The 27,007-nt window shown below is 47.0% G+C and overlaps 1 protein-coding gene across 1 annotated transcript in view; it reads right to left on the bottom strand.

Moving 5' to 3' along the window:
- The window catches only part of DCSTAMP (dendrocyte expressed seven transmembrane protein), a 34,645-nt gene extending 9,183 nt beyond the window's left edge, over positions 1 to 25,462 (bottom strand). The window contains exon 1 of the mRNA XM_073590165.1: positions 24,259 to 25,462. Within this exon, the coding sequence (XP_073446266.1) occupies positions 24,259 to 25,308 (1,050 nt within the window). The 5' untranslated portion in view covers positions 25,309 to 25,462. The remainder of the gene's footprint in view (positions 1 to 24,258) is intronic.
- Positions 25,463 to 27,007: the final 1,545 nt, after the last annotated feature.

Genomic DNA, 27,007 nt, shown 5'->3' with positions numbered 1-27,007 from the left:
GCAGCACAAGAGTAGGGTAGGAGGGGGAAAACTGACCCTGCACTGTGACTAGGCTGATACTCTATGATGGAATGGGTGACTCATTCCTTGTGAATAGACCCACCGACGATCCTAGGTTAATCTCAAGCGAAGACCTATAGATAGGGGGAAAGGGGTCCCTGAAAGATCTAAGGACTGGGTGCAAAAATGGGTCACCTCCTAATAGAAAACAGAGAGAAGGCTGCAGAATCAAACTGAAAACAGAAACTAAGACTAGCAGAACCAGAGGTCCCAGAACTGCACTAATTAAACACACAGAAGGCAAAGCAAGGCTCCAAGCCAGACTTCAAGCGGATTAACACTGTTGTCCAGCAAGGAATGGAAAACAGGTGCAGGTTAATAAAGGGTGATACAATCACCTGACCCAAGACAAACCCAGCACCAGGGGAAAAAGACCGGAAACCAGAACACTACAAGAAAATGGCTGATAGTCACAAACTGAACAGATTCTAACAGTACCTCCCCTTTAATGAGGATCCCCCGGATGCTCTAGGCCGAGCCTTATTTGGAAATCTCCTGTGAAAAGCCTTAATTAATCTTGAGCCTCAGACGTCCACAGCTTTTACGCAGGAATTGTCCTCGGGACCGAAACCCTTCCAGGACACGAGATACTGTAAGCCTCCTCTGTGCCACCTGGAATCAAGAATGCGTGAAATCTCAAACTCACAGTCCTCATCAATTGGAGGAGCAGACGGCATAGCCACCTTATCAGGCCTGTCAACTCTCTTCAGCAAAGATACATGAAAAACTGAATTAATTTTCCAGGAAGAAGGAATGTCAAATCTGACCGCTGCCGAGTTGACATCCGAGTTGATCTGAACCACTTTGAAGGGTCCTACAAACTTAGGCCCCAACTTTTTAGAAGGGATCTTTAAACGCAAATTCCTAGAGGACAACCTAACCATGTCCCCAACAACAAACCTCGCCTCCCTTCTTTAGTTGTCAAAATATTTCTTAGACCTCCTACTAGCCTGATTCAGATTATGGCGCACACTGGTCCAAACCCTTTCCAAATTTCCAGAAAACTCTCCTCCTCAGGCACTGCTACCCCAATCCTAAAAAAAGGACCGAAAGATGAATGCTTTCCAGTACATCAAAAAAAAGGAGAACACCCAGTTGAAGAAGTATGTATGATTATTGAGCGCAAACTCAGCTAATGGTAGATATTCCGACCACATCTCGTGATTGTCTGCTACAAAACATCTCAAAAACTGCTCAACGTCCTGGTTCTTCCTCTCGGTCTGTCCATTGGACTCCGGATGATAACCCGACGAAAATGACAAATGAACCTTAAGTCTGTCACAAAAGGCACGCTAAAATCGAGCCACAAACTGTGGTCCCCTATCAGAGACAATGTCTGTGGGGACACCATGGAGTCTGACAAACTCTTTCACAAATGCCCTGGCAAGTGTCTTAGCGCAGGGTAATTTATTGAACGGGACCAGATGAAACATCTTACTAAACCAGTCTACCACAACCCAAATGACAGAAAAACCATCAGAGACCGGCAGGTCGGTGATAAAATCCATTGCAAGATGCGTCCATGGGGAACTAGGAACCTCTAATGGGCACAGCAACCTTGCTGCTGGAAAATGAGAAGCCTTAGACCTAGCGCACACAGTACACTGACGCACCCACTTGACGATTTCTCTTAAACACCCCGGCCACCAGAAATTCCAGCCCATCGACTTGCTAGTTTCGGCAATCCCTGGATGACCCGCCAAACAAGACTCATTACACTCCGTAAACAAAGCTCTCCTCAGGGCTTTGGGCACAAATAATTTTCCATACAGAGTGTTGGTTGGTGCTGCATCCTGGGCTTTAAGAATACTATTTTCCAACTCAGAACCTAAAGCTGCCACCACCACCCCTTTCTGCAGAATAGATTCCTCCTTTTCAGTATTAACCGCTGGGGAGAAACTTCGAGACAAAACATCAGCTTTAACATTCTTTGTCCCAGGGATATATGTCACAGAGAAATGGAACCGGGCAAAAAACAATGCCCACTTGGCTTGACGAGCATTTAACCGTTTAACAGCATCCAGATAGATCAGATTCTTATGATCAGTAAAGACTTGAATAGAGTGTCTAGCGCCCTCCAAAAAATGTTGCCAATGCTCAAACGCAAGCTTAATAGCCAGCAATTCTCGGTTCCCAACATCGTAGTTGAGCTCCGCCTCCGAAAATTTCTTAGAAAAGAACACAGTGATGTACCCCATCCTCTCCCTCCTGTGCCAGAACAGCCCCCACTCCTACTGATGAGGCATCCACCTCTACCAGAAAGGGCTTAGTCTCGTCTATCTGGATCAAAACAGGAGCAGAGCTAAAATTCTCCTTGAGATGCTCAAAGGTCTTAACAGCCTCAGGGGACCATTGGACAGTATTGGCACCCTTCTTAGTCAGATCAGTAAGGGGTTTGGCAATAACAAAAAAAATCTTTATCAATTTTCTGTAATAATTAGCAAACCCCAAGAATCTCTGAATTGACTTCAAGCATTCAGGTATTGGCCACTCCAATACCGCCTGAACCTTCACTGGGTCCATCTCAAACCCATCACTGGAAACAATGTACCCCAAAAAGCTAATTTTCTGTACTGCAAACTCGCATTTCTCCAGTTTAGCAAAGAGTGTGTTTTCTCTAAGAATCTGCAGAACCTCGCGGACTCTCTGCCAATGCGACTCCAGATCGGGCGAGTAGATCAAAATATCATCCAAATTAACAAGAACACTCCTACCAATCAACAGCCTCAGAATATCGTTGATGAAATTTTGAAAGAACGCCGGAGCATTTGTAAGGCCGAAAGGCATTACTAGACACTCAAAATGACCTTCTGGGGTATTAAAGGTTGCCTTCCATTCATCGCCTTCTTTAATTCACAGCAAATTATATGCCCCACGGAGATCAATCTGATTAAACAAATCCGGAATTAGCGACAAGGGGTAAGGATTGCGCACAGTGATCTTGTTAATCTCCCTGAAATCCAAACACGGCCTAAGACCCCAATCTTTCTTTTTGACAAAAAAGAATGCCACAGCCACAGGGGACTTGGAGGGTTTTATATGACCTGCAGCAAGACTAGTCTGCAGGTATTCCTTTAAGGCCTCCCTCTCGGGGATCGTCAGATTAAATAAACGACTCTTAAAGAGAGTAGCACCTGGGACGAACTCAATAGCGCAATCGTAATCTCTGAGGGGGTAGAGCTTGTGACTCAACTTCAGAAAATACTTTCCAGAATTCCTGAATGGCTTCAGGTAGCTCATTTTACACCACAGCAGCGATGTGTACATCACAACATTTCCCATAACACCCCTGACCCCAGGATCTTATAGTATTTGACGACCAGTCCAGTACAGGATTGTGCACTTTTAACCAAGGTAACCCCAGAACGACTGGAAAAGGCAATTTATCAAGTACAAACAAATCTAAAGATTCCTGGTGCTCCATATTCACAGTGAGTGGAAACCCGGTGACCTTTCGGGAAACGCACCCATGCTCTAGCGGAGTGTTATCAATCGCCACTACGGGAAAAGGAGATGATAAGGTACAGACTCAATCTTATACTTGTCTAGAAATTGTTGATCGATCAAATTCAGTGCAGACTGTGAGGTAGTGCTGTCATTCAAGGTTGGGGGACACTCGCTTGGCAGCAAATAAATCACATCCGGTACGGGTTTTCCATAAAACCATATCAGTCTGTGAGGTTTATTATTCAGCATAAACCAAAGGAAGCACCACAAAGTTCATATCAGCATAGCGTCCATTATATAGGCTATTCAGCCTCATCATTATCTCACCCGTCAGGGTTCCTTATGTGGCTTCACCATCGCATACGTTAGTTCCCTCCAGGGAGATCTCAGGCACACATCGCCAATGCTCACACAGCCGCTCCACAGGCTGTTAGCCAGGAGATCCTTCTCCTCACAGGACGTTCCAAACTGGACCAATCAGGTCCCAGCATTCAGCCCTTGTGACCTACCCTGGCCACCTTATATGGTTCGTAGCCACGCCCACTGGGTCACATGGCTATGACCTCATCACAGGTCCTTCAATCACAGTCTTGAAGGATGTGGTCTTGCTCTCTTCCAGGCCAGGAGGCTCTGGCCTTACCACGGACACTTCCCTCACTACAGTTGACCCGACCGGGTGACTGTCTTCTTCAGTTCTTAACTCATCAACTTCACTCGGTTGGACCACTTCATGACCCTTGGCCACTATGGCTACTGGCAATTCTGTCTTATTATCACTCACGCTCACCCGCGGTAAGTCTTCGTTCAATTTCTCCCGCAGAAGACTGTTAACTACTCCTCTGAGTTCCTCCATCGCTTCCTTGAGGTTCTTGTTCACACTTTGCCAGGTGGACAGGTGACCTCTGAGCTCCAAGATCTCTTTCTTGAGCTCCTCGACCCTGTGCTCAGCCGTTTGTCTCAGGACTCTTCCTCGTTTGACACATTCATCCACCTCCTCTCTGAGGGCCTTATGCAGTCCTTGCCACGTTACCATGTGGCCTTTGAGCTCAGAGACTTCTTTCTTTAGCCCTTCTATTCTGTGCTCCCTTTCTTTCTCAGAGCCACAGTCACCCCCAGAGATTAAGTCATCCCTCTAGTTACTCACTAACCGTGTGACTACTTCCGCCGTCTTACCCACCAGGTAAGCGTCAGTTTGTCACGAGTTTCAGTCAGCACAGCACGAGATTCTGTCCTAGTGGTGGCTACTGGCAACAACACGTCACAGTCACACCACATCGTACAGTGAACCCCCAAGACACTCTCTATCCGTGTGTCAGCTCCGCTCTTTTTGTTTACCACACCATTCTTATTCACACTGTGGTACCCTTCAGGTGACGTCAGGTCAGTAAATTCATCTGACACAATTCTTTCTCTGGCCGCCTATACGTCTGGCCTGTCCATGTTAGGGGGTGTCAGCGTCTTCATATTGGTTAGTCCAACAGTAAGAACGTCTCCATCCTCGTACCATAGGTCATCCAACGTGACAAAATCCCGGCCCCCCTCCAAGGTATACACTAAGTCTGGTGGTATCCCGCCACCCTGGCACTCACTGCCTCCGGGCCCCTCAAACACCACTCTGTCTAGCACATAGTTCACCGTGACCCCATGTTTACAATGAACCTGGGCCATTTTCTCAGTCAGACAGAAAGTGAGCGGAGTTCCTACCAGAGTCACCTGACTCTTGGAGTCTAACCATCCCGAGATTCCTTCCCGGTGCAGCATCACAGTACACACTTGCGGTCCGTCATGCTCCGGAAAGTATAACCCACATTCTGGAAACGACATACACGCACACTGCGGTTTCCCAGACATACCCACTGAGCCAACCAGTGCTGACATTTCTTCACACTCGGCCCCTTTCTGGACCACCCCCCCAATTTGGGTCACCGCCCCCCTCTGGGACTCCACCCCCTTTTGGGCTACCACCCCAATTTGGGTCACCGCCCCCTTTTGGGACTCCACCCCTTTTCGAGATCTCCCCATGTCCGTTATACCGGTCTTCTCAGACCACAGTTCACACCACACAGTTTATGTCTCTCACGATACCACACAAGTCCTTGCTAGCACCACCACAGCTCCTGCTGTCACCGATCACCGGCACCACCGGATGCTGTTCACACACACAGCGGCTGGAGTCACTGCAGCTCCTGCTGCGTCGTCTTCGTGGACACTCGCTTGGCAGCAAATAACTCACATCCGGTACAGGTTTTCCATAAAACCATATCAGTCCCTGAGGTTTATTATTCAGCATAAACCAAAGGAAGCACCACAAAGTTCATATCAGCATAGCGTCCATTATATAGGCTATCCAGCCTCATCATTATCTCACCCATCAGGGTTCCTTATGCGGCTTCACCATCGCATACGTTAGTTCCCTCCAGGGAGCTCTCAGGCACACATCGCCAATGCTCACACAGCCGCTCCACAGGCTGTTAGCCAGGAGATCCTTCTCCTCACAGGACCTTCCAATCAGGTCACAGCATTCACCCCTTGTGACCTACCCTGGCCACCTTATATGGTCCGTAGCCATGCCCACTGGGTCACATGGCTATGACCACATCACAGGTCCTTCACACACTTACAAAGCCTTTTACTATAGGCATTTTCAGACACACCCCTGGGTGGGTTTGTAGGTAACCAGAACCCACCCATCTCTCTAGTTACCTGAAGACTTCTCCCTTATACTTAGAAACAACACCTCAGCCATGATATTGCTGATCACACATACTCAAGTCTCCATCTCAAAGCCACCCACTTTGAGATACATAACTATCCTTCACGATTCTGCCACTCATCTGTTCTCTTGGGACATCCACACAGCGCCCCCTAGTGGACACAGTGGTCATTACACCACAAGACCCACAGTCCACCATCACTTGAAAATTCATAGTAAGACCGTGACAGATAGAACTACCAGAAAAAGAAACTCCTACGGACCGTAAAAATGCAATATGAATGAGAGGGTTACTCTGACCCCCTTTTTTTTTCCTGATTTATGAGACCTTCACGTTGCTTGATAAAATGGCCAGTCTTACCACAATAAAGGCATAGCCCCTCAGAGAACCTTCTCTCCCTTTCTTGGGAATGAGAGGACATTGCGCCAAGTTGCATCGGTTCCCCATAGTCCACTGGTGTCTCTTGAGAGACAGGATCCAGCAGAAATGAAGTCTTCTCCTCATTCTGCCTGTCTCTCAATCTTCTATCAAGCCTTATGGTTAACTGCATTGCAGCCTCAAGTGTAGCAGGTGCAGGGTATGCAATGAGCAAGTCTTTAACCCTGGAATTCAGACCTGCTAAAAACTGACTTTTGAGTGCTGGATCATTCCAGCTGATTTCTGCAGACCATTGTCTGAACTGGGTACAATATTTCTCAGCGTCACCAGAACCCTGTTTCAGCCGTCTGAGTTTTGCCTCAGCTGTAGTGACCCGATCTGGATCATCATAAATTAACCCCATAGCAGAAAAAAACGCTTCAACTGACATCAAACAGGGGTCATCTGGACGCAATGAAAATGCCCAAACTTGCGGCCCCCCCTCGCAATAAGGACATAATAATCCCCACACGCTGTAATTCAGCTCCTGAAGACCTGGGTCTAAGCCGAAAATAAAGTAAACATGCATTTTTGAGCAAAAAAATTGCTGCCGTTTACCAGAAAAACATTCAGGCAGACTCACCTTAGGCTCTTCAGGGCGGACCCCTGGCCAATTAATCACGTGCTGTTGTAAGCTGGAAACTTCCAACGTTAACTGTTGCAGGCATTGAGCGAGATATTGAACGCTGTTCATATTGCAGAAATCCAGGAGGGTTTTTTTTTATATACTTTCTCAAGCTGGACAAACTGTTACGGTTCTGCAGCACAGGACTAGGGTAGGAGGGGGGGAAACTGACCCTGTGGGGAAGGTGACTTGATGGACAGACTTGACTGAAGGAAGGAGGGATGGTTTGTGCACTATAGACGGATATTGGCAATGACAGAAGGGAAACAGCTGGAGAATATGGAAAAGGAGTGCAATACCTAGATTTGACCACAAGATGACAAAGGGGAACGTGAGAAAAGGACTTTACAACAGCTTAGGGCTACGAAACCGCTTAGTCATGGGGGGCGTGGAGATAGAAACCAAGGAGGGAAATTCCTGAGAGAGGGGATAAATAGGACAGGACAGGGTTCCAGGCGAGTCTAGACCCGGGAGGAGCTCAGGAGCAGAACACTGACAACGGTGGAGAGCTCGACCAGGGGACTGACGGGAAGAGACAGTCAGGGGGGTGGCCCTGACATCAAGAACCGCTGGACAGACGAGGCCCTGGGGGTATCGATTGGACGACGACCTCGGGCAGGTGAAGCGCTGATGGTAGATAGGTCTAGGACAGCCCCAGCGAAAGATCCGCGAGGAACGTCACTACGATTGAAGGAAGGTGAAGGTTCCCGGGCCTGAGTACAGAGGGCTGTAAAGGAACTGCGGTGTATGGCTACGGTGGTCGTCAGGAGGACGGCCAATAAACCCGGACCTGTTGCAACTAAAATCTGCCTCAGTCTGAGGCGTCTGATCACGGTATGCAGTGGACCACCCCCCAATCCGGGCCCTTACTACAACCCTGCACTGTGACTAGGCTGATACCCTACGATGGAGTGGGCGACCCACTCCTTGTGAATAGACCCACTGACAATCCTAGGCTAATCTCAAGAGAAGACCTATAGATAGGGGGAAGGGGGTCACTGAAAGAGCTAAGGACTAGGTACAAAAACCGGTCACCTCCTAATAGAAAACAAAGAGAAGGCTGCAGAGAGAAACTGAAAACAGAAACTAAGACTAGCAGAACCAGAGGTCCCAGAACTGCACTAATTAAACACACAGAAGGCAAAGCAAGGCTCCCAGCCAGGTTTCAAGTGGATTAAGGGTATGTGCACACGCAGTGAATTCTGCTGCGTTTCCGCAGCGGTTTGGGCTCTGTGGAAACACAGCAGATTCTGCTGCATTGTACAGTACCTTTATTTCCAGTGGAAAAAAAAAACGCTGTGCACATGCTGCGGATTTTTCCGCTCGGTCTTGCTGCGGTTTACAATCCGCAGCATGTCAATAGTTTGGCGCAGAAACGCTGCAGTTTTCATCTGTGGGGAGGAGGACCCCCATACAGTGATTGGGCTGGAACCAGGGGGACCGCCATCAGGGTTGTTGAAGAAACCACATCAGGGGGATTACAAAGGGAGACATGCGACTGAAGTTGTCAGGGCAACAGGGGGCGGGGCGAGGGTAAAAGGAGCAGGGGACGCGCTGAGGTGGCAGTTGGCAGAGAGCCTGACAGGAGAGAGGAAGCCGTGCGGCAGAGAGAGGACTGTGGCAACTGACGGTGTGGAAAAGAGAGACAGGCAGGAGTCTGAAAAAGGGAAATTTGAGACTGACCGAAGGTTGACGCGTAAGAGACTCTCCCCGGGAGTTTCCCCCCGCAAAGATTCAGATAAAGTGACGGCCGCTGATTCCCTCCGTGGTGTGACAGGACCGGGATCTCAGGCGACCGCTGCGACGACACAGCAATCCGGTACAGTGGCCAGGACACTGCCCCCCTGTCTTCTCCCACAGCTGCGGCCCCGTCATCACCGACCTCAGGGGACGTCACCTCGCTATAGGCGGCTGCAGAGCCCGTCCCGGTTACTGAGGGGACACTGAGCAGAATTTGTTAACGTTTATGTCTTTTTTTTGAAACTGCGTCATGACCTGGCTGGGGAACGAGCGCCTCTAAACGGACGCCTGGGAGATTGACCCCCTGAACAGTTTCTTCAGGGCCTGTTGTGCCCCCACCGACCCCACTTCTTCAGGGCCCGTTGTGCCCCACCGTGCCAGCTTCTTCAGGGCCCGTTGTGCCCCACCGACCCCATTTCTTCAGGGCCTGTTGTGCCCCACCGTGCCAGCTTCTTCAGGGCCCGTTGTGCCCCACCGACCCCATTTCTTCAGGGCCCGTTGCGCCCCACCGTCCAGTTTCTTCAGGGCCTGCTGTACCCCATCGTTCTGGTTTCTTCAGGGCCTGCTGCGCCCCACCGTTCCGGTTTCTTCAGGGCCGGACGAGCACGAGTCCTTCCGGTTAAACGTGGATTACAAGACAGCTACATCTGCAACCCCTGAGTGGTCGTGAACTCGAGCGACGCCCAGAAGGCTAAGTGCACTATAGAAAAATAAGGACCCTTTTTGTTTGAAAGTTGTTTTACGAGTCCCTGCGAGGACAAATAGGTGTTTCTCCTTTGTTTGATTTAAGCAGTTTAGCTCTTGTGGCTTTAAAACTTATAAAAGTTTATTTCACCCCACATTCAGTCTCGTGTCTCGTCACTGCATCCTGTGAGCCTGCTCGAACCCTACACTTGGCGTAGTCGGCAGGATGCAGTCTCCGAGCGCGGACAGTGGTAGCCCCGAACATGGGGGAGCTGTAAGCTCTGTAAATAATGAGGGTCCCCGTACCAGCATCTCATTGGGGGCCATGTTGAACAACCTGCCTAGATTCTCTGGCTCAAATACTATGCTATGGAGCTGGACAGAGCGGATGAGGGGGCTTTTTCGGATGCACCCAATGACCCCTGACCTGGAAGCTGAAGTGGCACTCATGGCCCTAGACGGGGAGGTGCGGAGGTCAGTGATGTTGAAACCCCCTGGGCACCGCAACACTTTTGAAAAGGTGTTGCAGATAGTGGAACAGACCCACGGGGATCCCACTAATGTGGGAGAGTTAAGGACCCGACTGTTTAGCCGGATGCAGGCAGAGGGGGAGACGATTACTCAGTATATGAATGTACTCCAAGAGTTGCATACGGCTATTGAAAGAAAAGATGGGGTAGGGGTAGGACCTGTTGACATAACCCTACGTGACCTACTGGTGACTGGACTGCGAGATCCACTGATAAAGCAGGCTTTAAGGGAACGGATCAGAATGAATCCCCAAATCGACTTTTCAGAAGTGGGAAGTCAGGCACGGGTTCAGGAGCAAGAGCAGGGGATGGCGGTCCCCGTGGGGAAGGTCCGAGGTGTGGAGGCCTCCTCGAACACAGTTGAGGAACCTCAATGGGTGGAGGAGATGAAGCGTGAATTGAAAAATATAAAGAGCGAGTTGGCTGAAGTAAAGAGAAGAACCGAACCGGAGACTGGACGACCCAGTGCTAATCCCGGTCCCTGGGGGTCACGCTCTCCGCGAGGTGGTCAATCTCTACCGGCCCGGTGTTATGAGTGTGGAGAACCAGGCCACTTCGCCAGAGAGTGTCCGCGGCGTGGGAGATACCCACCCCGGCGGCCATTAAACTAAAGGGCTCCGGGCTGGGGGGACGCCGCTCGGAGCCGAAAACCACAACTAGGGGTGGTGGAAGTCCCGAAGATTTGGTAGCAAAGTGTCCTGAAGTTTGGGCAGAAGTAGAGGGCCGGGCCGTCCGGTGTCTGGTGGACACTGGGTCACAAGTAACCACTATGCCCGCAGCGTACTTTCAACAAAACTTTCCGGAGGCAGCAAGGCCTCAGTGGGGGCCCATGATTAGACTAGTAGCCGCCAACCAACTGCCGGTTCCGGTTGCCGGGGTAGTGTGGGTGCAGGTGACGTTGTGCGGTAAACCCCTCGGCCGCAGAGGGGTGGTGCTGACTCAAGGAGAAGCTGATCAACGACACCCCGTCACCCTAGGCATGAATATTTTAAAAGAGTTTGGTAACCTGTTGCTTAATGATCCCGCACAAAGGACACTGAAGCAGTGGGGTTCTCGCACAGCTCAGGGACAGGTATTCCAGCAGCTGGTGCGAGGTGCGCGGGTGCATCGGGACTGCCAGGAGGGTGAGGCTCTGGGCAAGGTCATCGCGACAGCGGCACCCCTGCTTGTGCTGCCTCCTGGACAGACAGTGGTGGCCCTGCCAATTCGGGCCCCGATACCTTTGGAAGGCGTAGAGGTGCAGGTGGAGCCGTGTCACTCAGAGCACTTACCTCCTGGCATACTGGTGGCCCGTTCCCTCGCTACGGTGCGAAAAGGAACCGCCCTGGTCCGCTGCGTTAACCTTGAAGACCGAGATATCATTCTGAAAGCACGGACTGTACTGGCCAAACTAGTAAAGCCTCTAGAAGAAGTGCTGCCCGCTGCTGCGGTTCAATTACGAGTACACCCCGAGGATCCTGGGGAGGTAACAATACGAACCCTACAGGCCCACGAAGTCTCGACACAAGAGAAGGGCCGAAATATTTTGGAGCAGATGCGGGCCGAGCTTTCTGGACTAACTGCGGCCCAACTTTCACAAGTAAAAGCATTGCTGGGACAGTACCATGAAGTATTTGCTAGTCATGAGGACGACTTTGGGTGTACCACCGCCATCACTCATGAGATCCCCACAGCAGGAGCGGCCCCTATCCGAGAACGATATCGACAGATCCCGCCACAACTCTATCAGGAGGTGAAAACTTTGCTGGCTCAGATGCTACAAAAAGGGGTGATACGGGAAAGTCAAAGCCCTTGGGCGGCCCCCATCGTGTTGGTCCGGAAGAAAGATGGTACACTACGATTCTGTGTTGATTATCGTAAATTGAATGCTTGCACTATTAAAGACTCATACCCACTGCCCCGCATAGAAGAATCTCTGTCTGCATTGGGTAAAGCAACATATTTTTCGACCCTGGACTTGGCCAGTGGGTACTGGCAGGTGCCTATGTCAGAAGAGGACAGAGCTAAGACGGCGTTCATAGTGCCCATGGGACTGTTTGAGTTTAATCGAATGCCATTCGGGCTGGCCAACGCCCCCGGGACATTTCAGCGATTGATGGAGCGATGTCTAGGGGATCTCAATTTTGAGGCCACGTTGATCTACCTGGACGACATCATCGTCTATGCCGCCTCCTTCGAGGACCACCTGAAGCGGTTGGGACAGGTACTCAGCCGGCTGCAAAAGTACGGGTTGAAGGTGAAGCCTCAGAAATGTCACCTATTTCGCTCTCAGATTGAGTATCTGGGTCATGTCGTTTCGGCAGAAGGTGTGAGGCCATCCCGGGAGAAGATTGCTGCTATCCAGGAATGGCCTACCCCCGAGACGGTGAAAGACGTGCGGGCTTTTCTGGGGTTAGCTGGATATTACCGTCGTTTCGTAAAGAATTTTGCATGTCGAGCTCGAGCCCTACATGACCTGCTGAAGGGGGCTCCCGCTGGGGCCAATGGGCGAAAAATCCAGTGGCAACACCCTCAGGAAGAGGCCTTCCGAGATCTCAAGGCTGCACTCTCGGATGCCCCAGTGTTGGCTTATGCGGATTTTTCTCAGCCGTTCATCCTGCACACTGACGGGAGTCTTCACGGGCTAGGAGCTGTGTTGTCACAAGTTCAGGATGGCCGGGAAAGGGTGATCGCATATGGAAGCCGTTCACTCCATGACTCCGAGCGTAACCCTGACAATTACAGCTCTTTTAAGCTCGAGCTCCTCGCAGTGGTGTGGGCTATGACGGAGAGATTCGCAGAGTACCTAGCGGGCTCCGAGGTGGTAGTGCGAACTGACAATAACCCACTGGCTCATTTGGAAAACGCCAAGTTGGGGGCTTTGGAGCAGCGATGGGTGGCCCGAATGGCGAAGTACAATTACAAGATTATTTACAAAAGAGGGGCCGAGAATGTTCATGCAGATGCTCTCTCTAGGATTCGACATACAACTCCTGGACAGAATCGAGACGAAGAATTAGAAGGAGAGGAAATACCGTTCGCTCTTACCGCTGCCGTGCTCACCAATGTTGATGCAAAAGTATCTTCCCCAGAGGCCCACAGGGGCATCCTGGAACAATCTCGTAATAAGTGGATACAACAGCAACAAGAAGATGAAGAAGTTGGACTTCTCCGGACATGGGTCGCCGCTGGTCAATTACCCACTGATACTCAACGACAAGCTTTGACCCAAGACCTATCGCTGATGCTGCGACAATGGGAGAGACTGATTATCCGAAGGGGATTACTGTACCGTAAGATCACTTCGCAAACAACCTCAACGACTGTTTGGCAGGTGGTTACGCCCGGAGCTCAACTACACGAACTGGCTCGAGAGGCTCACGAAAAAGGGGCCCACTTTGGAGTCAAAAAGACTTTGCAATGGTTACAACAGAAAGTTTATCACCCACGCTTGTCGGCTGTTGTGGACGAAGTTTGTCGTACTTGCCGCTTATGTGAATTGGCCAAACCGCCTGCTCAGAGGGCCGCAACACAGACGATTGTGACTTCAGAACCCTTGGAGCTCTTGACGGTGGATTATCTGCACATTGGTCCCGCATTCCAGGGATACGAACACTGCCTCGTCATGGTGGATCATTTCACTAAATTCGCTGTGGTCACCCCTACTCGAGACCAGACCGCGGAGTCAGCCGCCTCCGCAATTTGCAGAAATTTTATACAAGTGTACGGCTGTCCTCAACGCATACATTCCGACCAGGGAGCATGTTTTTTGGGGAAAGTTATGGAGGAACTACATCATCTTTATGGGATTGATAAATCCCGGACCACACCATATCACCCGCAAGGGAATGGGGCTTGTGAGCGATTTAATCGGACATTGATTCAAATGCTACGCACTCTGGAGAGTGACAAGAAAGCTCGTTGGCCTGAATATGTTTCTGAATTAGTGTGGGTTTATAATAATCGGGTACATCGAGTAACGGGCTATACTCCTTATTTCCTGCTGTTCGGACGAGAGGGTAAAGGGATCACGGAGGTAGAGTTGGACCCCGAAGAGCCTCGGCCCTGGACCGGAGTGTCGTCTTGGGTCCGAAATCATCGCCACAGGTTGCAAACTCTTCACCGAATTGTACATACCAAACTTCAAGACTGGGAACACCCCGGGAAGAATACAACCTCCCCTCCCCATCTCCAAAGCGGGGACCGTGTGCTTGTACTAGATCAACGCCCCCAGAATAAACTGGAGTCACGTTGGGAAGAGAGTCCTTATCGGGTACTACGCCGTATCCATTCAGAAGGACCTGTGTACGAAATACAGCCCGAGCAGGATGAAACACTGCCTACTCGCATTGTGCATCGTAATATGTTACGCCTGTGTATTTCTTCCGACCCGAAGCAACTGGAACCCGTCCCGAAGACATCCGAACCGGAGTCCATATGCTGGGACTCAGACGACGAGGATTTCCCTCCAGTTCCCAAGGGCCCTCCACCCAATAATGAGCCAGTTGACACAATTAACCCACCGGCATCTTGCAGCTCACCGACGTCCACCACCCCAGAAGATTCCACCCCAGTCGAACTTAGACGCTCCGAGCGGTCAACAGCCGGCAAACCCCCCGAACGGTATGAACAAGACCAGTTCGTATGGCAACAAATATTGACACCTTTACAGACCAATCTCAATAGACTAACACCCTCGCCCGAGGACTGGCGAGCTTACAGGGTGGGGGAATGTGGGGAGGAGGACCCCCATACAGTGATTGGGCTGGAACCAGGGGGACCGCCATCAGGGTTGTTGAAGAAACCACATCAGGGGGATTACAAAGGGAGACATGCGACTGAAGTTGTCAGGGCAACAGGGGGCGGGGCGAGGGTAAAAGGAGCAGGGGACGCGCTGAGGTGGCAGTTGGCAGAGAGCCTGACAGGAGAGAGGAAGCCGTGCGGCAGAGAGAGGACTGTGGCAACTGACGGTGTGGAAAAGAGAGACAGGCAGGAGTCTGAAAAAGGGAAATTTGAGACTGACCGAAGGTTGACGCGTAAGAGACTCTCCCCGGGAGTTTCCCCCCGCAAAGATTCAGATAAAGTGACGGCCGCTGATTCCCTCCGTGGTGTGACAGGACCGGGATCTCAGGCGACCGCTGCGACGACACAGCAATCCGGTACAGTGGCCAGGACACTGCCCCCCTGTCTTCTCCCACAGCTGCGGCCCCGTCATCACCGACCTCAGGGGACGTCACCTCGCTATAGGCGGCCGCAGAGCCCGTCCCGGTTACTGAGGGGACACTGAGCAGAATTTGTTAACGTTTATGTCTTTTTTTTGAAACTGCGTCATGACCTGGCTGGGGAACGAGCGCCTCTAAACGGACGCCTGGGAGATTGACCCCCTGAACAGTTTCTTCAGGGCCTGTTGTGCCCCCACCGACCCCACTTCTTCAGGGCCCGTTGTGCCCCACCGTGCCAGCTTCTTCAGGGCCCGTTGTGCCCCACCGACCCCATTTCTTCAGGGCCTGTTGTGCCCCACCGTGCCAGCTTCTTCAGGGCCCGTTGTGCCCCACCGACCCCATTTCTTCAGGGCCCGTTGCGCCCCACCGTCCAGTTTCTTCAGGGCCTGCTGTACCCCATCGTTCTGGTTTCTTCAGGGCCTGCTGCGCCCCACCGTTCCGGTTTCTTCAGGGCCGGACGAGCACGAGTCCTTCCGGTTAAACGTGGATTACAAGACAGCTACATCTGCAACCCCTGAGTGGTCGTGAACTCGAGCGACGCCAGAAGGCTAAGTGCACTATAGAAAAATAAGGACCCTTTTTGTTTGAAAGTTGTTTTACGAGTCCCTGCGAGGACAAATAGGTGTTTCTCCTTTGTTTGATTTAAGCAGTTTAGCTCTTGTGGCTTTAAAACTTATAAAAGTTTATTTCACCCCACATTCAGTCTCGTGTCTCGTCACTGCATCCTGTGAGCCTGCTCGAACCCTACACATCCATTATGAGGTGTAAAACCGCAGGGCAAAACCGCAGATACCGCAGATTTACCTGCGGTTTTCTCTCCAAAATCTGCACACCCAAAAAACTACGTGTGCACATAGCCTTACACTGTTGTCCAGCAAGGAATGGGAGACAGATGCAGGTTAATAAAGGGTGATACAATCACCTGACCCAAGACAAACCCAGCACCAGGGGAAAAAGACCAGAACACTACAAGAAAATGGCTGATAGTCACAACCTGAACAGATTCTAAAAATAGCAGCATTATGGCACTGTACAGCAACTTTATGGCACCGTATAGCAGCATTATGGCACTGTGTAGCAGCATTAAATCAGTTTTACACACCCACTGCGAGCTAGCCATACCGTACAGAAATAAAAGGGCTAGGAACAGGAGAACACCAATGTGGCTAAATAAGGATGTAAAAAGGGCAATAAATAACAAGAACAAGGCATTTAAGAAGCTAAAACAAGAAGGCAATGAAGAAGCATTAAAAAGTTATAGAGAAAAAATTAAAATGTGTAAAAAACAAATACATTTAGCAAAAGTGGAAACTGAGAGACTCATTGCTAAGGAAAGTAAAACAAACCCCAAACTATTCTTTAATTATATAAACAGTAAAATGATTAAAATTGATGGTGTCGGCCCTTTAAATAACAATGAGGGTGAAATCATAGAGAGCGATGTGGGAAAAGCAAATGTTTTAAATACTTTTTTCTCAACAGTGTTCACACAGGAAAAGGCAGAGTGATAATGTAAACTCCCCATTAAGTATTACCTGCCTAACCCAGGGAGAAGTGCAGAACCGCCTTAGTAAGATTAAAATTGACAAATCACCAGGCCCTGATGGCATTCACCCTCGGGTATTAAGGGAGTTAAGTAATGTGATAGACAGGCCTCTATTCCTTATATTTAAAGACTCTATAGAAACAGGGTCTGTTCCTTTTGATTGGCGGCAAGCAAATGTGGTACCAATATTCAAAAAGGGGTGAAAAAGGGAACCTGGGAACTATAGGCCGGTAAGCTTAACATCTGTTGTGGGTAAAATTTTTGAAGAGTTTCTAAGGGATACCATTATGGAATATCTCGATGTTAATAAATGTTTAACTCCATATCAACATGGATTTATGAAGGATCGCTTCTGTCAAACTAACCTGATCAGCTTCTATGAGGATGTAAGCTCTCAAATGGACCAAGGAGAATCATTGGATGTCATTTATCTCGACTTCTCTAAAGCATTTGACACTGTCCCACATAAAAGATTGGTAAGTAAGATGAGAAAGCTTGGGCTAGGGGAAAATGTGAGTAGATGGGTAGGTAGCTGGCTTAGTGATAGAAAACAAAGAGTGGTTATTAATGGGGCATCCTCAGATTGGGCCAGGGTTACTAGTGGGGTACCACAGGGTTCTGTATTGGGCCCCCTACTATTTAATATATTTATTAATGATCTAGTGGATGGCTTACACAGTAAAATATCAGTATGTGCAGATGATACAAAACTATGTAAGGTAGTTAACACAAAGGAGGACAGTTTGCAACTACAGACAGATTTGAGTAAATTGGAGAATTGGGCTGAAAAATGGCAAATGAGGTTTAACACAGATAAGTGTAAGGTTATGCACATGGGAAGGAGAAACAGATGCTACAATTACTTACTAAATGGGAAACTGCTGGGGAAATCAGACAAGGAAAAGACTTAGGCATCTTAGTCAATAAGAAGCTAAATTGGAGTGCCCAGTGTCAGGCAGCTGCCACCAAAGCAAATAGGGTCATGGGATGCATTAGAAGAGGTCTGGGGACACGAGATGAAAACATAATTCTCCCTCTGCACAAATCACTCGTCAGACCACACTTGGAGTATTGTGTGCAATTTTGGACGCCGGTGCTCAAGAAAGACATTACTGAACTTGAAAGGGTTCAAAGGCGGGCTACTAAAATGATAAATGGAGTTGGTTCACTACAATACCCAGAAAGGTTATCAAAATTAGGTCTATTTACTCTAGAAAAGAGAAGACTTAGGGGAGACCTAATATATATGTACAAGTATATCAGAGGGCAATACAGAGATCTCTCCAATGAACTGTTTGTACCAAGGACTGTGACAAGAACAAGGGGGCATTCTCTTCGTTTGGAGGAAAGACAATTTCTGCACCAGTATAGAAGAGGGTTCTTCACGGTAAGAGCAGTGAGGCTCTGGAATTCTCTTCCTGAGGAAGTGGTGATGGCCAACTCACTGAATGAATTTAAGAAAGGAATGGATGCTTTTCTTGTGAGTAACAGTATAGAAGGTTTCGAATAACAGGTTATTATAGGTAGATGGTTGACCCAGCTTAGGGGAAGGAATTTTTTTCCCTATGGAGAAAATTGGCTTCTACTCTGTGGGTTTTTTGCTTTCCCCAGGATCAACAATGCAGAACAGCTGCACTAAAAATAGGCTGAACTAGATGGACATAAGGTCTTCCTTCAGCCTTCAAAACTATGTTACTATATTATTATGGCACTGTGTAGCAGCTTTATGGCACTGTACAGTATAGCAGCAATATGGCACTGTGTAGCAGCATTATGTTACTGTATAGCACATTATGGCACTGTGTAGCAGCATTATATGTGCTCTGTAAAGCATTGTTATGTGAACAATTTTTATATACAAGTTACAATGCAATATCTTTGTATTATGCAGCACAATCATTTGACTGCTGTATTGCATTATTAATAGTGTAAGGTGTTACACAATATGGCATTATGACTTGCACTATTTGTGTACTGTATGGGACTATTTGCTTACTTTATGGTATTAAGTTTCACACTTTTTGTTTCTGAATGTGACTGTCTCAGTAACACATGCTTGAGGTGAGGTCTGTGAGCCTAGCAGGAGGCTACTGTCATCACTAGTCCTCATGTATCAGCAAAGCTTCATTGCTTGACTGGTTTTCCCCTTCATTTGCTTATCTACAGCCTGTTTTCTCTGAGAAGGTAGATGCTTTCCTCCCTCTCTGGTCTGCTGCATTCAGTCTCCTGCTGCCATCTCTAATGTCCCTTTGACTCATCCATGGCTCATAACTTATATGAAGCTGTCAAGTTTGGGTCATGAAACCCTCAGCCAGTCAGTGCATCGCAGTCCTTACACGAATGTGCGAATGCGGCACAACAATGAGAAAAGGGAGGGAAAGAGCAGCGCTCAGACAGATGTGCCTTAGATTTTGTGAATTTCTAGACTACCCCGTTAAGAGAAGGAATTACACACACTCTGCTGCGGCAAAATGGTAAAACATTTTTAATGAAGACTATATCAAGCGATGCTTTAACTTTGCATTTAGGAAACAAATGAACAATAACAAATCCACTTCAAAGGTAACATTAGCCTTAAGCCTTTAAGCACCGCTTTAAAATGATAGGTTTGGACAGAAGGGCCAAATTTTGAAGAAGTTTTAACTGTGTGGACCACTGCATGACACTTTTGTGCTGCCTAGGTAGCATGACATCAGCTAGTCTGTGGTTTCTCACAGTCACGGCAGTGGAAACCTTCAGCTTTTTTGTAAGGAAGCTAGGAAACTTTTTTTGTATTTGAGTTTTGAATTATTCATGAAATAGATAAAGCAAAACTGAAAATTGTTCCTTTTAGTTAAAAGGGTTGTCTGCTTTGGACAATCCCAAATGAAAAAAATTTTTTAAAAAAGATTAATTGACAACATAAAACTAATGACAAAGTGTCACCCTGCAGGGACTCCAGTATGTATTTGCAATCTCTGGGGAAACCTGGTAGTAAGTGTTCAGTGCAATGCAGGATAGGAAGGGGCCTCCAGAGCAAAAGAAACTTTTTGTAAATGTACCTAGTGCTGAATAGAGGACCCCCTTCTGCTAACTGTAAATTACCGTATTTTTTGGATTATAAAACGCTCCAGATTATAAGACGCACCCCAAATTTTGAGGAGAAAAAAAGGAATACATTTTTTTTTTTGTAATAAAATGGTGCTTCTTATATATAATCCATGCGTCTTATTGCTATTGCTTACCGGGGGGGGGTGGTGGTTGCGGTGAATCGGGGTCCCAGAGTCACTGCTGGAGGAGGCAGGAGTGGGGTGATGCTGCAGGCCGCAGGCTGGAATGAGCGGATGTCCAATTTGCAGTGCGCCGATGCAGGTGTCCGGTGCTGTAAGGGTGTCCAGCAATGCGGGTGCCCGGCGGTGCTGCAGGTGTGTCCGGCGGTGCTGCGGGGGTCTCCTGTGCTGCTTTGGGGGTCTCCAGTGCTGCGGGGGTCTCAGTTGACATTTTGTGACAGGCCAGAGCCCCCGCAGTTCCGTGGTTTCCTGTGCAGTTTACTCCGGGAAAATGGCCACCAGGGGGGCGGCGCATGCACAGTTGGAGATCTCGTCATCAAGATCTCAGGAGATGAGATGTCAAAAATCAGAAGAGCACACCTCTAATGACCGTGTAGTGGTGGGAACATTGCTGTGTTACCCATATTATCACAGTGCGATGGAGAAGTCCCAATGTCCCCGAATATTCTAGACTTATCACACAGCATGATCTTTGAGGTTTAACCATATAGTGCATTGCACCATACATGTACAGCGTAAGCATGAAATGACATGCTATTCCACTGCAGTAATGAGAATCGGATGTAACCTTGATAACTCCTAGTTACCGTATCTATCCTCTCTAAGGTGCTATTCACACTGGCTTAAAATTCTGTTTATATTTGCACCATAATTTCCATTATTAGGGATTAAAAATATACAATTATGCTCACTACTCTCCTGCCGCCGCAGCTCTTCGCCAAATCCTAACTTCAGGCTTCGACTGGTCCATGGGAGAACAGGAGAATCCTCTGGTGGGCCCCTCAGCAAGAGTGAGCCATCACCCTCTTACACAAGCAGCACTCGGCACAATATGCACGAATCACTATGTAACGGCAAAGGCGACATCTTATTCATTTAAGAATCTACCTATCCACTGTTATAGAAATTTGTGATTGAGGATATTGTCACAGTTGCATGTAGCTGAAAAGTGGGGCCCTGGAGTTGGTTACTGGTGGGCCCTTGGCACCCCAGTCCTACATTGGCTGGCTCCCTCCATTCTACAAGTGCTGACTACTGGGCCCTATGCATGCTTGGCGTCAGTGATGTGGGATTCAGCAGTCAGCGCTGGATAACCACAGGGAGCGAGCAGGGGACCGGTTGGGAAGCGGAAGATTGCCATGGCAAGTACCAGGATGACAAAATGATGATTGGGATTAAAGAGGGAGCCACCATGCTCTTTTAACCATCTAGATGCTGTTGTCATTACTGACAGCAGCATTTAAGGGGTTATACGGCCATGGTCGGCGTCAACACCGATTGTGGCTGATGCCGCATGGTGGCAGTGATCATGTACTGCCGACAGCAGCTACATTTTCAACCATCGGGTAGTGCTATTCTCTTATATCTCAAGTCAGTAAAAAGATTTGGTGGTCCCTAAGGGATTAACCCCTTACCTCTCCATACTAGGCTTTGGGGTCTTATAATAGCAATCCTTGCACTTTTGACTCAGATTTATTTGATCCGAATCAAATATTTGGGTTGAATCGGGGCCATCGAATCCGAATCAAATTTCAGGAGATCCGCTTATCTCTAGTGTCCAGCAAAAGAACAGACACCATAATGGGAACCTGGCAGACCCCAATATTTATTACAGTACGCATTTTTAGGCCAACTAGGTTTCTATACTTCTTTTTTATGTGCTTTTAAGTGAACGATAGAGATGGGGTTTTTCTTTTATTAGCCACAATGGTAAAGATTTAGGGGATTAAAGGGAAAAGTGTTGTTTCTGATCAATGCAACCAATCACAGTGCAGCTTTCATTTTATTATATTGCTATAGAAAAATGAAAGCTGTGCTGTGATTGGTTGCTATGGGAAACCGAAACTGCTTTTCTTTTTAGACGTCTGCTCCATACTGAGCCGCCCAAGATCTTGTTCTGTAGATTAATAAAAGAAAGGACAAAATAAATCTGTGTGACAACTCGAGAATAATAAATCCAAAGTCAGTCAGGGAGTGTGCCTCTGGAGAAATGAATAATTAATGTGCCATATTAATAAAAGGACAATTAATAGGTTAAAAGCATAAATGTTACGTCTACTATGGATAATTATGCAGCACGTAATACGGTGATAGATGATGAAGATAAAAGGAAGAGTGCTTTACCTTTAGTCCTATGAAAAACTACAGTAATAATTCAAGATGGCGCAATGAACTGTTGTAAAAGACAATCTCAGCTCTGCTGCATCTCAGGGCACGTGCACACTACGCTTTTACCAGCCAGGTGAAACCAAAGAGGTTTTCTAACAGAAACCGCTTCTGAAAACGTGAAGTCGCTAAAACATGATGAGCGCTTTTTGGGCGATTATCAAAGTCATGTAAAAGTATCCTAAATGTGCAAGGTGGCCGGACGTAAAGCAATAAACCAGCATTCGTAACCCAATTACACAGTGTTCGTTCTAAATTATCATCCCGTGTAAACATCACATGTCGAACAAGAGTTTTGCTCATTCATCGGGTGATCATTTGCGCCAAGATAAAATTATCGTTATCAGCAGCACATCGCTCCATCCAATATGGACTGTACCTAGTAGAATGCTCATATTAACAATAATAATAATCGTTCTCTTCATATATGTCTGTCAGGTCAGAAAACTGCTTAAGGCTACGTGCACACGCTGCGGATTGGGGTGCGGATTTGGCAGCGCGGATTTTGTAAAATCTGCATGTAAATCTGCAGGTCAAAAGACCTGCGGTTTTACCTGCGGATTGCTCTGCGGTTCTGCCCTGCGGTTTTTCATCTCCTCAATGGAGGAGATGGCAAACCGCAGCAGAATCCGCAGAAAGAATTGACATGTCAATTCTTTCTGCGGTTTTGAAACCGCAGGAAAACCGTGCGGAAAAATCTGCACTGTCTGCACTGCGGTTTTTAATATCCATAGGATATTATGGTACTGTACACCGCAGCAGAATCCGCAGCGTGCACACACACCCTAATAGTCGATCAGTGCTCGGTAAGGGGCTGAGACTGATCTGTCTAAGTGTGATTTAACTCATGTGGACTTTGCCATTCCTTTTCTTATGCCGCAAGATCTGGACCTTCTCTCTTGTCTTAATAAGCACAGCTAAATACACCTTGTTATACATCTTTTTAACAATAGGAGTAAATGAGCGAGAAGATGATTCAACTTTACTATCTATTGCAAGTAAAAGTTGTAAAGAGGTTTCCGTAGGTTAACCTGCGGAAGGATCATTAATGGTGAAAGTTAAAGAAATACAACTACACCAATTTAGGGGGCCATATGTTGAGCATTTGTTTCTGGAGGTTACATATATAGCAATATAGTTAGATAACCTCAAAAAACATATGCTCAAAAAAGAATTACCAAAATTTCCTGATTTTGAGAAGAACAAAACCCTCAGATATATACTTTCTCATATATTAAGACATTACTCTACATTCGCTCCATGTTGGCCAATTATGTTCATTGGGACCAGTTGACCCAGTCCCATCAAGGCCAGAGGTACCGTATATAGCTGTATGCCTATACAGTTGAATATAATGACTGCCAAGAAAATTTGTAATTAGTTTTCTTTCATACAGTTGGAGCTATGGAATTCCAACATTTTCCCAACAAAATATCATTCTTATGGCATCAGGCATTACCAATAAACTGTGTGGACATGTTGACATATACAGTACGTCAGTAGCGTTTCATTTCATATAGTAAAACCTAGTGTAAATTTAGCCCTAAGAAGCCCATACATATTATATGAAGTTTAGCTAAACCCACTGATTTTTCGAAAATTCAATTGACCATCTAATTTGTACGGGAGTGCTTGGCTTTCTTCATAGCCAGATATTGAAGGAAAGAAGGAGTGGGCATTTTGAACTCCAATATACCCGATCCTTTGTCCTCCACTTCCCCACTGAGAACTCAGGCACAAATGTCCCGAACCAAGTGGGAATATGTGCTGGAAAATTCCAGAACAGTAGAAGTCTGCTGAACGTATGGCAATGTTTAGTTGTAGAAATCGACAGAAGCACATCCGCCTTGAATACTTACTGCATATGTCAATGTGATTGGAATTCTAACTGGGCGCAGTTCTTGGAGATTTTTGCTGATTGTAAGAATAAGCCAGTAAAGTATGAGGTCCAGGACAGAAATAAAAGTCCAGATAAAAATCTGTATTATCACCGGAATCAAAAACACTACCATTTTTTGCTTCTGTTTTCGTGAAGTTTTCAGGCTAGGAATTATGATGTAGATGTTTTGTTCAGATTTGTTTAGTGGAAGAACACACAACGCATTTTGCTGCCTTTTGCTTTCATCGTGCTCCATAAACCTTCTTGTAATATACACATTTTCATACTTTTCGTTGTTGGCGGCCAGGAATTTTTTAAGAAATATTATGGATCCAATAAAAATGATGAAAACTCCAATTAATAGAAATGCTATATGTCCAATTAAAGTTAGAATATTTAACTGGGTGGATATAGAGGAGGACAAGTCTTGAACCTGTTGTTTCGTTTCGTTAAGTACAGTTTTCAGTACTTCATCGGAGATCTTCACATTGCACTCAAAACTGTCTTTCAATTCTACAATGTTGCCAAAAGGATTAAAAAACTGAAGCTTTGCGTGTTGATAGATTGAGTAAAGTGCCGTTATGTAATAGTCAAAGGGTATTATTTTTAGCAGCACACGTTTGGCCTCCAGGTTGCAGACGATACTATCGGCCAGGACTTTCAAATTCCCAAATATATTTTTTACATTATTGAATACAACAATACTAGTTCCAATGGCAATGAGCACATTCCGGCCTTCTCTCATGCCGCAACACAAGAGGAACAGGAGCCCAGTACAACGCACTGACTTAAAAACAAATGCAAGGACAGATATGATCATCCCAAATGAGATGGCAATCATCGAGTTGACCAGCCCACCACCCAACTTTGACAAGACAAAAACAAGAATCAAACAACTACTTATCATCATCCCAAAAAGCCAGCAAAGAAGGGCAAAAACGATCCTGTTCTTCAAGCCATCTTCTTCTCCTGAGACAAACAGCTTCTTACAGTAGGAGAGTACATCAAGAATTCTGAAAGCTTTCATCATTGAGCAGTATTAATCAATAGTGGTAAGGAAAGATCTTTACAGGGAAGACATTTTCAAAAATGTTCTTAGAGGACAAATGCAATAGAAAAATAAAAAACAATAAATCCGTGTCTGAGAATCCTTAGAAACAGATTCTGAGTTCTGTAAATGTCAGTTTGAGTCCTGGTTTATGTGTCGTCAATGCTGAGAACTGTGGTTACGATTCTGCAGTGAATCATTGTGAAATTCCCCAAAATAACTAGTATTTTATGTACTTATAGGAAGTTCAAAAATAGAGAATTACAAGTGTGATCTTCATATATGCTAAACAAAGCTCCCACTTCCAGAAATGCAGCAGACTATAACTACAGAGACAATTTTTTAAAGAGAGGTATCCATATCATTGGCCTATGCAGTTATATGCCATACATGCCAGAATCACCACTAAAGGGTACTTCACACATAGCGAGATCGTTAGCGAGATCGCTGAAACGTCACAGGTTTTGTGATGCAACAGCGACCTCGCCAGCGATCTTGCCAGGTGTGACACATAGCGGCAGGGTCGGACTGGGGTGTCTAGGGCCCACCAAGGGAATTCATTTTAGGGGCCCACCTACAGTAATTTACAACTCAACATTTAGGCTGTGTGCACACGCTGCGGATTTTGCTGCGTTTCCGCAGCGGCTTTGGCCGCTGCGGACCCGCAGCAGTTTTTGCTGCGGTGTACAGTACCATGATTCCCTATGGGAATCAAAAACCACAGTGCAGACGGTGCGGAATTTTCCGCGCGGATTATCTGCGGATTCTCCTGCGGTTTGCCATCTCCTCCATTTAGGAGATGAAAAACCGCAGGGCAAAACCGCAGAGCAATCCGCAGGTAAAACCGCAGGTCTTTTGACCTGCGGTTTCACCTGCGGATTTTACAAAATCCGCGCGGATGAATCCGCACATAATCCGCAGCGTGTGCACACAGCCTTAGGCTTTGAGACCGCGGAATTACACCATGGGTTCTTTTGCCGTATATCCCAAGCCAAATCTGCATCATTTCAGCATCCTAATTCTACTAAAAGCTGCACCGTTGTTCTTATGCTGCAGATCTTTCCGCACTACGATTCATTTAATCCTTTAGGGCCGCAGGCCTGTTTTCACCTTAACCCCTTCACCCCCAAGGGTGGTTTGCACGTTCATGACCGGGCCAATTTTTACAATTCTGACCACTGTACCTTTATGAGGTCATAACTCTGGAACGCTTCTATGGATCCCGGTGATTCTGACATTGTTTTCTCGTGACATATTGTACTTCATGTTAGTGGTAACATTTCATTCAAATAACTTGCGTTTATTTGTGAAAAAAATGGAAATTTGGCAAACATTTTGAAAATTTCGCAATTTTCCAACTTTGAATTTTTATGCCCTTAAATCACAGAGATACGGCACACAAAAAACTTGATAACTAACATTTCCCACATGTTTACTTTACATCAGCACAATTTTGGAACCAAAATTTTTTTTTGTTAAGAAGTTATAAGGGTTAAAAGTTGACCAGCGATTTCTCATTTTTACAACACCATTTTATTTTTAGGACCACATCACATTTGAAGCCACTTTGAGGGGTCTATATGATAGAAAATACCCAAAAGTGACACCATTCTAAAAACTGCCCCCTTAAGGTGCTCAAAACCACATTCAAGAAGTTTATTAACCCTTTAGGTGCATCACA

Source organism: Dendrobates tinctorius, unplaced genomic scaffold (genome assembly GCF_039654945.1).
Source record: "Dendrobates tinctorius isolate UK_male_01 unplaced genomic scaffold, ASM3965494v1 ptg000116l, whole genome shotgun sequence".
NCBI classification, from domain to species: Eukaryota; Metazoa; Chordata; class Amphibia; order Anura; family Dendrobatidae; genus Dendrobates; species Dendrobates tinctorius.
Note: the sequence above shows the minus strand (reverse complement) of the source record. Positions and strands in the feature narration are given on the sequence as shown.